The sequence below is a fragment of the Eschrichtius robustus genome, chromosome 6 (assembly GCF_028021215.1).
Source record: "Eschrichtius robustus isolate mEscRob2 chromosome 6, mEscRob2.pri, whole genome shotgun sequence".
Taxonomy (NCBI): domain Eukaryota; kingdom Metazoa; phylum Chordata; class Mammalia; order Artiodactyla; family Eschrichtiidae; genus Eschrichtius; species Eschrichtius robustus.
The window spans coordinates 87992196-88006211 of record NC_090829.1 but is presented as its reverse complement, the minus strand read 5'-3'; the positions used below and the strand labels follow the sequence as shown (position 1 = coordinate 88006211).

The following is a 14016-nucleotide window of genomic DNA, read 5'->3' as shown; positions in this document are numbered from 1 at the left end:
TTCTCCTTTTTCATTTCTAATTTTATTGATATGAGTCCTCTCCCTCTTTTTCTTGATAAGTCTGGCTACAGGTTTATCGATTTTGTTTATCTTCTCAAAGAACCAGTTTTAGTTTTATTGATCTTTGCTATTGTTTTCTTTGTTTTTATTCCATTTATTTCTGCTCTGATCTTTATGATTTCTTTCCTTCTACTAACTTTGGGTTTTGTTTGTTCTTCTTTCTCTAATTCCTTTAGGTGTAAGTTTAGATTGTTTATTTGAGATTTTTCTTGTTTCTTGAGGTAAGCTTGTATTGCTATAATCTTCCCTCTTAGAACTGCTTTTGCTGCATCCCATAGGTTTTGGATCATCGTGTTTTCATTGTAATTTGTCTCTAGGTATTTTTTGAATTCCTCTTTGATGTCTTCAGTGATCTCTTGGTCCTTTAGTAACGTATTGCTTAGCCTCCATGTGTTTGTGTTTTTTACGTGTTTTTCCCTGTAATGGATTTCTAATCTCATAGCATTGTGGTCGGAAAAGATGTTTGATATGATTTCAATTTTCTTAAATTTACCAAGGCTTGACTTGTGACCCAAGATGTGATCTATCCTGGAGCATGTTCCGTGTGCGCTTGAGAAGAAAGTGTAATCTGCTGTTTTTTGACGGAATGTGCTATAAATATCAATTAAATCTATCTGGTCTATTGTGTTATTTAAAGCTTCTGTTTCCTTATTAATTTTCTGTTTGGATGATCTGTCTATTGGTGTAAGTGAGGTGTTAAAATCCCCCACTATTATTGTGTTACTGTCGATTTCCTCTTTTACAGGTGTTAGCATTTGCCTTATGGATTGAGGTACTCCTATGTTGGATGCATATATGTTTATAATTGTTATATCTTCTTCTTGGATTGATCCCTTGATCATTATGTAGTGTCTTTCCTTGTCTCTTGTAACAGTCTTTATTTTAAAGTCTCTTTTATCTGATATGAGTATTGCTACTCCAGCTTTCTTTTGATTTCCATTTGCATGGTATATCTTTTTCCATCCCCTCACTTTCAGTCTGAATGTGTCCCTAGGTCTGAAGTGGGTCTCTTGTAGACATCATATATATGGGTCTTGTTTTTGTATCCACTCAGTGAGCCTGTGTCTTTTGGTTGGAGCATTTAATCCATTCACATTTAAGGTAATTATCCATATGTATGTTCCTATTACCATTTTCTTAATTGTTATGGGTTTGTTTTTGTAGGTCCTTTTCTTCTCTTGTGTTTCCCACTTAGAGAAGTTGCTTTAGCATTTTTTTGTAGAGTTGGTTTGGTGGTGCTGAATTCCCTTAGGTTTTGCTTGTCTGTAAAGCTTTTGATTTCTCCATCGAATCTGAATGAGATCTTTGCCGGGTATAGTAATCTTGGTTGTTCTTCCCTTTCATTACTTTAAACATACCGTGCCACTGCCTTCTGGTTTGTAGAGTCTCTACTGAGAAATCAGCTGTTAACCTTATGGGAGTTCCCTTGTATATTATTTGTCATTTTTCCCTTGTTGTTTTCAATAATTTTTCTTTGTCTTTCATTTTTGTCAATTTGATTACTATGTGTCTCGGCATGTTTCTCCTTGGGTTTTCCTGCCTGGGACTCTCTGCACCCCCGGAGTTGGGTGGCTATTTCCTTTCCCATGTTAGGACGTTTTAGACTATAGTCTCTTCAAATATTTTCTCAGGTCCTTATTCTCTCTCTTCTCCTTCTGGGATCCCTATAATGTGAATGTTGTTGCCTTTAATGTTGTCCCAGAGGTCTCTTAGTCTGACTTCATTTCTTTTCATTCTTTTTCTTTTTTCTGTTCCACGACAGTGAATTCCACCATTCTGTCTTCCAGGTCACTTACCCGTTCTTCTGCCTCCATTATTCTGCTCTTGATTCCTTCTAGTGTATTTTTCATTTCAGTTATTGTGTTGTTGATCTCTGTTTGTTTGTTCTTTAATTCTTCTAGGTGTTTGTTCTTTAATTCTTCTAGGTCTTTGTTAAACATTTCTTGCATCTTCTCGATCTTTGCCTCCATTCTGTTTCCAAGGTCCTGGATCATCTTCACTATCATTATTCTGAATTCTTTTTCTGGAAGGTTGCCTATCTCCATTTAGTTGTTTTACTGGGGTTTTATCTTGTTCCTTCATCTGGTACAAAGTCCTCTGTCTTTTCATTTTGTCTATCTTTCTGTGAATGTGGTTTTCCTTCCACAAGCTGCAGAATTGTAGTTCTTCTTGCTTCTGCTGTCTGCCCTCTGGTGGATGAGGCCATCTAAGAGGCTTGTGCAAGCTTCCTGATCAGAGAGACTGGTGGTGGGTAGAGATGGGTGTTGCTCTGATGGGCGAAGCTCAGTAAAACTTTAATCCACTTGTCTGCTGATGGGTGGGCCTGGGTCCCCTCCCTGTTGGTTGTTTGGCCTGAGACGCTCCAGCACTGGAGCCTACCTGGCTCTTTGGTGGGGTTAATGGTGGACTCTGGGGGGGCTCACCCCAAGTAGTACTTCCCAGAACTTCTGCTGCCAGTGTCCTTGTCCCCATGGTGAGCCACAGCCACCTCTGTCCCGCCTCTGCAGGAGACCCTCCAACAATAGCAGGTGGGTCTGGCTCAGTCCCCTATGGGGTCACTGCTCCTTCCCCTGTGTCCCAATGGGCACACTACTCTGTGTGTGCCCTCCAAGAGTGGAGTCTCTGTTTCCCCCGGTCCTGCCAAAGCCCTGCAATCAAATCCCACTAGACTTCAAAGTCTGATTTTCTAGGAATTCCTCCTCCCATTGCCAGAAGCCCAGGTTGGGAAGCTTGATGTGGGACTCAGAACCTTCACTCCAGTGGGTGGACTTCTGTGGTATAAGTGTTCTCCAGTTCATGAGTCATCCACCCAGAAGTATGGGATTTGATTTTGTTGTGATTGCGCCCCTCCTACCGTCTCATTGCGGCTTCTCCTTTGTCTTTGGATGTGGGGTATCTTCCTTGGTGAGTTCCAGTGTCTTCCTGTCGATGATTGTTCAGCAGTTAGTTGTGATTCTGGTGCTCTCGCAAGAGGGAGTGAGTGCGTGTCCTTCTACTCCACCATCTTGAACCCTAGATCTCATCTGGTTTCTAAAGTTGACTTTAAAAAAGTATTCCTTTGTATTCTAGTGACCTTTGCATAATTTCCAAAATCAATACTTTTTAGTGAAGCAGATTCATTCCTTCATCAAACATTGAGTTGATTCAGCACCTACAGTGAGCCAGAACTTTTCCAGTTCTATATATACATATCTCTCTGTGACAGTGCTGTTTACCAACTCAGGCCAATCTGACCCTCTAAGGTTTGTCTGGTAAGGGATGTGTTGTAGAATGACTTCTGGATTAGTTTACTCAAGTACTCCTTAGCCTGACCACATGCTTTTACTGAATTGAGTACTCTTTGTATTACACACTTAAAAAGGGGAAAGAGGTCTATTTTTTTTTTTTTAAAGATAAAATCTGTGTGACCCAAGAGAAAGGTCACAATTTATTTATTTAATAGAATTTTATTTATTTATTTATTTTTGACCACATTGTGTCTTTGTTGCTGCATGCAGGCTTTCTCTAGTTGCGGCCAGTGGGGACTACTCTTCATTGTGGTGTGTGGGCTTCTCATTGCGGTGTGTGGGCTTCTCATTGCAGTGGCTTCTCTTGTTGCAGAGCACAGGCTCTAGAGCTCAGGCTCAGTAGTTATGGCACACAGGCTTAGTTGCTCTGCGGCATGTGGGGTCTTCCCACACCAGGGCTCGAACCCGTGTCCCCTGCATTGGCAGGCAGATTCTTAACCACTGCACCACCAGGGAAGTCCAAGAGGTCTTTTTAATGTGTCCATTGAACCAAAAAGAGAAGATGCAGTAGCCATCCACCCCCTTATTCTCCCATTACTGGTCTAATGTAAGACAATCTCGTCTGAACATTCATCCCTTGGTATTGATATGGTTGATCGTGGATGATGTACTAACGGCTCCTCCTGGACCATGACTCAGTCATTCTGCACCATCCTTCCCTCTCCTCGCCAGGGAGGGAAAAGGAGTCAGAAGAGCATGGTGAGGTTTCAGGATAACATCCAGATAATATGTCTAGAATGCCACCTGCAGCTGCTCCAGATTTTGACCAGGCTTTAGAATTTTTGCAATACTGTCCATTAAAAGCAGGTTTACTCTGTTGAGAGTGACTACCCTCCAAGAGTCCCTCCCACTCCTACAGAAATTGAGGGTGTTATGGACTTGTGTCATTTGTTCCAAAGACAAGCTGAAGTTTAAACTCCCACTATCTCAGAATGTGACCTTATTTGGAAATAGAGTCATGGCAGATATAATTGGTTAATATGAGGTCAAGGAGCTTGGAGATAGAATATTCAGATGACAAGCTAAATAACTGACAAGACAACGTGAGAGATGCTGCAAAGTAATGTTTGATGGATTATTATAACTTTATTTAAGTCTCAAGTACTGATATGTACAATTAAGACTTTGAGTTGGGGGAAGAAGAGAGTGCTGTGGTCTGGGGTGGAAAAGCTGGCAGGAAAGTAGGCTGTTGAAAGTGGTTAGGATTTGAATAAGGTAATGTAGACTGGGGGCACAAGAGTCAGAGGAGAGGGCTGCTAGCATCAGCCTCCTCTATGATTCTGTGGCATTTTGTTGACACCTCTTTGATAGCACTTATTACATAATGTTGTAATCATTGGTTTGCCTGTCTGTCTCCTCTATTGAGAGCTTTTTAAGGGCAGAGATATAGTTTATTCAGTTAAAAAATATTTGGCGTCTGTCTCATAGTGGGCATGCAATACGTATTGAGTAAACAGAAGGGTAGGTGAACAAATGGATGAATATAGATTGAAACTGCATGATTTGACAGAGCAGGTTTAACAGATGTGATGCGAGGACTCAGAATGGTAGCCTGGTACCACACTGAGGAAGACCTTGAATGTCAGGCTAGGGAGCTAAACAAAAGGAGACTGGGCTGCCATTGTCAAGGACGGAGGTGACACTGGAGAGTTATTTTAGGAAGATGTATTTAGTAGTGATGTGTACATGGGAAGGATGAGCCTAGACGAGGAAAACCTGTTAAGGGGATATTACAACAGTCCAGATCTAGGGGTTCTCTAAGACGCTCCACATCATTTCATTTTTAAAAATAATCCATGGGATATGATGTAAAGATTAGGATCAAGCTCCCTGTGAGTCAGCAGGAAAAGAGAAGCTAGGATCACTGTTGTGTCCCTTTATTACAGGACCCCAAGGGTGATAGTGTTAAGTGCCTGGCTGGCTTCCCAGGCTCCTGTGCAACCTTGTGTTTCCTCAGGATTCACTCCCCTCTGCAGAGAGCTTGGTGGTGAGTGGTGATCAGGTGGCAACTTTGCACATGGCTATTTGTCATAACAGAGAGAAGTGGATCCTAAATAGCAGAAAAGAACTTTATCTGTTGCGGGAGAGCCGGCCTCTCCTCTGGTTAGGCAAGGATGGAAGTGTCACTCCCCCGCCACCCCCCCTTGCTAAGTGCCTTCTGTGCCAGAGGCTCAGAACCTTGCTCATGTTAGATGGATGACTTGGCCCTACCTCCAGGCCTTCAGATATGCTGGGCTCATCTTTGAGGCAGAAGGTTGAAGCATTTTAAATACTTTCATGCAATGAATTGATGTATTGGGTAGGTTATGTGCTCTCAGCGATCACTGCCGAATCCAATGGGGAGATATTTCTCCTCTGACCCAGGTCACTGCACACTATTTGCTCACCAGCCAGTGGGCAGACACCTGCCTCCCTTCCCTCAGCACAGGGACCTTTGTTCCTGGGAAAGGAACAGAAACCTCTTCACTGTCTTTCAAGATCTTTGTGATGGGAAGCACTAGCCTACATCTGGCCATTGTGATTGTCTTTGGCCATGTGTTCTGGGAATTGAAGGGATTTTTGCACCAGAACATCCATGCCAGCAAAAGGAGATGAATACAAGCTCATTCACCAAGACTTTCCTGTACCCCAGCTGCCTTTGCTATTGCCTCTCAAAACCAGTGGCTTATCTAGAGTTTTGACTACTGGAGATGATAATTTTCTCTCTAACATTTTATCAAGAAAAATTTCAAACATATACTTGAAAAAATTCTGTAGTGTAAATGCATATATCCACACCTAGATTCTACCATTAACATTTGCTAGACTTACTTTATCATATATCTATCCATCTGGAGGGGATCATTTTTAAACAATCCTTGAGTTGATACAATGAACACATTTTCAGTAATAATCATGGAATAAAGTGAAAAAACAATAACAAAACACAGTAAAAAGTATTATTCGACTTTGCATAGTTTTGCTAGAAAAAATAGTTAACAAAATAAATATTACAGACAAAATATTATATATAAAATATTATACCTTGCAGTTCATATTCTGTATACTTGTTTTACATTTTAAATATTAATTAATTTCGAATGGTCACATGGAGTAACAGATATGAAATTATTGCCATTCTGTTTCTTCATCTTTACAATCACTGTACTATTATTGCTTATGTTGAATATTCTGTTTAAGTGCAGGAATATGCAGTACCACAGGAGACAAGGATTCTGCTCCAAGTAAACTTAAATGATTCCAAACTGTTAGAAACTTACTCTCAAAATGAGCATGTGTCATAGAGTCCTCTTGTGTTTGAGACCAACTGTACAAATGGGAGTTCTTCAAATTAACTTCTATATAATATTTCTCATTTATTAAACAATGAGTTATAAAAATGTGCTCATTTTGAAGCTTATGTATATATTATTAAAACTCAGTTGTAATTGAAGCAATTGTTTAGAACTTATACCAAAGATTTTTTTCAGAGAGGAGTATTTTATCACTGAAATTATTTAGAATTGCTGGCAAATGGAGATTTAAAAAAATTAGCCTGTAGTCGGTTTTATGATTGTTTTAAAATTCTGTATATGTAGTTCAGCCTCCTATGATTTGCTGCCCCTTTCCCATTCTTGGTGTCAAAGAGAAACAGATGAAAAAAAAAAAAAAAACAGATGAACACTAGTGAAAAGCTGTAAAGACAGATTTTGTTCAGTACTAGTGTAATAGAGGGAAGAGTCTTCAGAATAGAACTTAGCTCAATTCCAAATACAGTCAAGACAGCTGGTCATTTATGGTAAATGAGCAGAGTGAGGAGGTCAGTGGATGGGAGATTACTAAGAGGAAACACCAAGTGTAGATGGATTCTTGCTAAAGGCAGGCCAAATATTTATACATCAAGAATCGAGGATGAAGAACTTGATCAGATATCAAGGATAATCAGATATCAAGGTAGGGGGGATTCTCACTAAGCAAGATTCTTATTAAAACTGGGTAGGCAGATGCTGTCAGAACCCAAGAATGAGGCCTGATCACAAAGAGGGCTCAGAGGAGCCTGTCTAAAGTTTGACTCTCAAGAAGAAAGTCTTTTCAGTGCCACTGCCCAGGACATATATTTCACTTATACTGGTGAAATGAGTAATTCTAGAAATAAGGGAAATAATACAAAAAGGATGGGCAATTAAAGAAATTTTAAAATTTCCCAATCTTATCATTATAAAGCCTAAGCATTATTAGTCATTTCATCACTGTTATTAATAAACAACAGGGGCTTCCCTGGTGGCGCAGTGGTTGAGAATCTGCCTGCCAATGCAGGGAACACGGGTTCGAGCCCTGGTCTGGGAAGATCCCACATGCCGCGGAGCAACTAGGCCCGTGAGCCACAGCTACTGAGCCTGCGCGTCTGGAGCCTGTGCTCCACAGCAAGAGAGGCCGCGACAGTGAGAGGCCCGCGCACCGCGATGAAGAGTGGCCCCCACTCGCCACAACTGGAGAAAGGCCTCGCACAGAAACGAAGACCCAACACAGCCAAAAATAAATAAATAAATAAATAAATAAATAAAATAAGACTCTTCGTTAAAAAAAAAAAAAAGAAGTCATTCTAAAAAATAAATAAATAAATAACAAAGCCAGGAAGCAGATTTGTACAGCATGGCATAATTTGTTTGTCAGGCTTTAACTAGTAATTTTCCACCACTTTCAGTAGGCAGTTTCTCACTTGCTTCTTTATGACCATCCCCTGAATGATGCAGAGTTTGTGTCCAAATCAGCAGAGCAGTGCTTCCCCTTTAAAGGGCAATTGATCGGCTTTCCAATGATTCTCAGTGCCCAGAGGGAAGCATGTCTGTGTCACAGGGACAAGGGGTGCAATGTGTGAGCCTTGTTCCACCTGTGCGCTGAGGAAAATCCTGACGGTGCACCTCACGATTACTCTCCGCTTCCTACCTTTGAACCTAATTCAGATTGACATGGGGACGAATGGGAGAGATGGGAAAAGAGGATTTTCATCAGGAAGGGCCTGGGTTTACTGAGGCCTGCAAGAGAAGGGGGAGAAAAAAGGGGGGGGGGGAATAAAAACAACCTCTTGGATAGGGATTTTCAGAGAGTGTAGCTGGAAAGCTAAGAGCAGAATTGGACGGTGAGGCTTCTGGAGTTGGCTTGAGATGCCAGCAAGAGAAATGGGTGTGTGTGGGGGGCTTTCTTTTCTTTTTTTCTTATTGAGGTAAAATTGGTATGAAACATTATATAATTTCAGGTGTACAACATTATAAACTGATATTTATATACACTGCAATGTGATCATCACCCTACGTCTAATGACCATCCATCACTATACAGTTAACCCCCTTCACCCATTTCACCCTCCCCTCCCCTGGGCAGTATGGGGATTTCTAAGAAGCAATGCTGTGGGTTATACATTAGATCTCATAATTACTTTAGTAGATGCAGACAAAAATATAAATGACTTGTAAATATTTGGGCGTTGTTGGACTGTATCCTTGTGAGGCAACTTTGCCTTGAGGCTGGGCTCTGAGAGGCCTGACTCATATTAGGGTGACATTAAAAAACCTTTAGTTTGGGTTTGCAAGGCTCTCTGTTAGGTCCCTTTAACATTCACTATATAGTAATGAGGCAGCTTCAGTTTCTGAACTGGAGCCGGTGGAGGTAAATTGATTCCCTTCCTCTGAAAGCTAGCTTGAATGTGGCAACCAATTCTCCTCAAGTGGGAATGTAAGGGGCTGAAAACTGGCTTGGAGGTACCTCTGGATGTTCACCTGCGGAACAACTAAAAATGGACAAAGAAAACAGTGATGTTTCATCCAAACCTGCTGATGTGAATGTAAGTACATTGAGAGAAGCCTTCTCTGTTACTCGAATGCCATTTACTGATGACCCTCTTAGTAAAATGAGACTGAGTTACTTTACAAAAATAAAGGAAACAATAATAAAATACTTAGCCTTCCTTTGGAACTTAATGGATTTTACAAGTTTGAGCTTGTTTTAAAGTGCTGTACTTGGCAATTGATTTGCAGCTGTTTTTCTAAAACTCCAGGGAAATGGTACTGATCTCTACACAAATTCCACTTTAAAATTTAATCAGGGCTAACTGAGACTGCCTATAATGTGTTCCCACACTTAAAGACCAAACCTTGACCTTGTCAGTTCTACATGGGCTAGCATTTCTGTGTGTTTTCCTTTTTTACTTCTTGGGGGGAATATTTGAAAGTAGCTTGACACCATAGTCAAGTCATCCAACAACGGAATGTTTTTCTCTTTAGAAACACCATCCTCAGTCCTGCAGGACATCACATTAGATGAGATCTGGTCTAGTTCAATTTCAACAGGAGGCATATAAGCTACATTTCACTCCAGGGGTTGACAGGAGTGTTTGGCAAAAAGAATGAGGGAGCCATGAATAATTTAGAATGTTCTTGGCCACATATTATCCCATTAATTGGTAGGATTAAAGACTGGAAGACATGTACTTCGTAGGGAACAGTGAGAGAGAGAGTAAGAGAGAATGAGAGCATTCTTAGAGGAGAGCTCGAAAGAGAGATTATTTCTTTGGAACTGGTGTTCCATATTCTTGCCTTTAAAAGAATGTGTGGTTGAAAGTTATTTTGTCATTGAAGTTTAGTTACCCTGACATGTATAAATCTCTCCTTCAAAGAAGTTAAACTCTCACTTACATTATTAAAGAATTCACAGCATCAAATGACAGAGGAGAGAGGAGAAAAAGAGGAGGGGAAAGAGTCAAATAATGTATTTTTTCCTGTTGCACATAACACCTTGCACTAAACCCGGTAATTTTCTAATCTAACATGAGTCCCCTATTTCATTCTTTATTTTTTAATCATCCTTTCATTTGTATTGAAAAACTGAGTCACTGACCAGTTCAGTGGCTGGCTTCGAAGTGCATGCTTGTGAGGCAGTGGTAAAACAGTCTGATCCTTGTCCTGCATCCCTACACAAACGAGAGATCATCCTCAAATCTTTCTTCCTACTGAAGCTGAATCTGGCCTCTGTACCCCAACACTGAATTAATTTTTGGAGACAGAGTTTTGGGTGAAGTAGAAAAGAATAGCTTTATTGCTCTGCCAGGCAAAGGGGGCCACAGTGGGCTAAAGCCCTCAAAACTGTGTGTCTCAACCTGGAGGGGGTAGTGAGGAGTTTTATAGTAATGGTTCAAAGAGGGCATGATCAGCTCGTGGACAATCTTCTGACTGGTTGGTGGTGAGGTAACTTCTGGTTCCAACCCATCTGGGGTCTACGTGTTTGTGGGCAGCATACTGTTAATTTCTCCTACCTGATGGGGGTTTCAGTATCTGAGAAACTGCTCACAGATACTGTTATGTATATCCCTTGATGGGGAGCCAGGACCTTGCCCCAAGGCTGCACTATTGTTTCTTTTGACTTTTCCTCCCTTGCCTCTGCATCCCCTCCCTTCCCTAATTAGCAACTGTTTGAACCAGCTTGTTGGAACTCAGGGAAGGTCATGGAAGCTGAATGAAGCCTATTTCCTGTAATCAAGAAATGGGGGACACAGAAAGGCTTTTGTGCCCAGGAGTCTCACAGGGTCCTGCTCGGTATCATTACCACCAGGTCACGAAGCCATAATTAGGAAATCAATTCGTTTCTCTGAGGAACTCACTTCTATTCTTACTTTCAATCTGCCTCAGCCCAGAAGACACTGATTGTGGGAGAAAAGCTATATCGTACAAACACACACATCCCCAGAGTGGTGGACAGATGAATCAACCCCCATAGAATCCTGTCTGACCTTCAGGTCCTCTAGTCTACACTCCATAAAATTCAGGCCTATCCTCTACAGTGTCAGTTTAGCAGAGTTGGAGAGTTGAGGGGACCAGTTGAGGACCTGGGAACCATTTCACTAGAGTTCATATACCGTCTGTTTTTTTCTGATTGGTCTTAACTGTGTGATTCAATGCAAGTCAATGCTTATGTAAATAATTTGACGTATTTAGGCCTTTTAGCACCAAGATTCTCCTGACTAGGTGGTTGCATTTAAGCTCTAGACTACTTCTAACTGTTAACACATCTTTCATTCTTTTGAAGATATCCAATATCTCAGTTCAGGTGGTCAGTGTCCAAGGGAAGCTGCCAGGGAGACGACCACCGAGAAAACCCGTCAACAAAGCCAAACCCAAGAAGCAACTCAAGAAGAAAGCTCCCTTTTGGAACGTCCAAAACAAAATCATTCTCTTCACAGTATTTTTGTTCATCCTAGCGGTCGTAGCCTGGACGCTGCTGTGGCTCTATATCAGTGAGTTGAAATCTGTGTACCTTTGGGATTAAGGCTTGCCCTGTGAGTTCTGCATCAGCAATGCAGGCCCGATCTGACCTTGGGGGTTTCTGATAGAATTTTCTTATTTCTCAGACTGACAGTCATTTTCAAAACTGTTGAGGTTTTAAGGAAGAAGCCAGAATTGTCTTTCGCATTTCTTCTTTTACCACCACTGCTTTCTTCCCAGAGGAGCAGAGATGGGGGGATAGGATGAGAAGAGCTGAGGAGAATACTCAGGGGCTTCTGACTGGTTCAGAAATGTAATGCATTTTTAGCTTTAAAAAATGAATGGAATGCTAAGCTGTTTTATTTCCTCATCCACCCACTGCCTGTTTCTAGGCAACCTTATATTTCTAGCTCCCTGAGCTTCATTTTACTCATGCGTCTTTCTCTCCTCTGTTTTTATGTTTTTGTTTACCCAACTGGTTGTTTTTGTCAGTCTTATTGATCCTTTTGGATAGGAGTCATAACTAAGTTCTTCCTTAGAGAGTACTTACGCAAGCAGCTCAGTAACTATAGCATTTATTGATTTATGTTGGACTTCCCACCCTACGCATATTAATATACTTGATACAAGATATGTGTACTCTCAAGGATATTAAAATTTGGTTGGAAAGCTAGATTTATAGGCAAAGAATGAATGAATATTGTCTTGAACAGTTCAGTTCATTTACATATAGAAATTGACCACCTATAATTTGTGTGGCACAATGTAAGGTATCAGGCACACCAAGATACATCTCCTACCTTCAAAAAGCTCACAGATGCATTTTTCTACTTTCAAAAAATCTCACAGTTCAGTACTAGACAGGGAGTGTGAGTTGATTTTTTTTTTTTTTTTCTCAAGCAATTACTTTGCAAACACAGAAGGGAGACATCCAACAACCTGCCCAGGGATAGAGTCTAGATAAGGCTTCATGAACTGGTTCTTGAAAATTCATTTGACACATCTTGGGAGTGCCCACTATGAGCTGGGGCCTGTGATAAGCATGGAACGGAGTGGTAGACAGGAAAGAATCTGTCTTTACAGACTAGTGGGGGGCAGTCAAGTCAATGAGCAATTAAGAAAAACACAAAAGACACACAACCCCAATCCAGAGCAAACCAGTTTATTTCCTTTCAGTTCTCTGCCAGCCCTGAACTGATATATTTGCATTGCCCTTGCATTTTTGTACAAGGTTTTGGGACATCATTGTGAAGAGTTAATTTGTTGGTTGTGTGAAAATCAGAGAAGGCATTTCAGAAAACAGACCAGTACAAGCAGAGGAGAACTGGTATAAATAAGTGAGAATTGTTCAACAAACAACAGGGGTTAGTTTGATACATGAAATTTGGGCATGGAGGGTGGCCTTGAGAATGGTTAGAAAACAAAAATTCACCAAGTAAATCTGATGATCTAATTGGCTTTATTCAATGGCTCATGAATCTGGCAGCATCTCTTCTGGTAAATAAAAGGGCTCTCTGAGGGGGTGTACAAAATGGAAGGTTTTTACAGGCAGAAGGAGGGTGGGGCAAGGAAGCTATTAGCAAAAGAAAGAAAGGATTGTTTCAGGCCAGGCCATCAAATTTTGGGGAAGGGAACAGCAGGGGTCTTTATCATGCAGATTACCACACTAGTGTTGATCAGGAAATTTCTGTTTAAAGGTCACATTCCTGAGAGAATGTGAAACTGTAATTAAGTCTTGGTTTGCAGCCTTGGGAGCAAAGGACTCCATTTGGGGCTTGTGATTTTTTTTTTTTTTAATAGAAATGAGGTGGACAGCTCATCAGGAAGACCATGTGTTACTGAAGGTAAGTTTGTGTGCTCAACACACAATGAGACCAAACGAACCAAAACGGAGCTTGGATCAGAGAAATGTTCTCCTTGCTTGGCCCTGCAATAAACCTTTCTCTGATCCAAGGAGATGTTATTAACCACATTTAGAGCTTCACAGTCTGTAAAATATGAAGCTGTCTAGGACTTCCCTAGTGGCACAGTGCTTAAGAATCTGCCTGCTAATGCCTGCCAATGCAGGGGACACGGGTTCGAGCCCTGGTCCGGGAAGATCCCACATGCCGCGGAGCAACTAAGCCCGAGCACCACAACTACTGAGCCTGCACTCTAGAGCCCGCGAGCCACAACTACTGAAGCCCGGACACCTAGAGCCTGTGCTCCACAACAAGAGAAGCCACCGCAATGAGAAGCACGTGCACCGCAACGAAGAGTAACCCCGGCTCACAGCAACTAGAGAAAGCCTGCGCGCAGCAACGAAGACCCAATGCAGCCACAAATAAATAAATTAAATACAAATAAATTTTAAAAAAAACCCAGCAGCTTAAAGAAGCTGTCTAAAATAAAATCATTTTAGGAGCCCGATAGTGACATAGATCAGACAATGCCTC

At 41.3% G+C, this 14016-nt stretch overlaps 1 protein-coding gene across 1 annotated transcript in view; it reads left to right on the top strand.

Annotated features, from left to right (window-relative positions):
• Positions 1-9120: 9120 nt before the first annotated feature.
• Positions 9121-14016, top strand: part of TMPRSS7 (transmembrane serine protease 7) — a 42548-nt gene continuing 37652 nt past the window's right edge. The window contains exons 1-2 of the mRNA XM_068545539.1: positions 9121-9168; positions 11406-11613. Of these exons, the coding sequence (XP_068401640.1) occupies positions 9121-9168; positions 11406-11613 (256 nt within the window). The remainder of the gene's footprint in view (positions 9169-11405; positions 11614-14016) is intronic.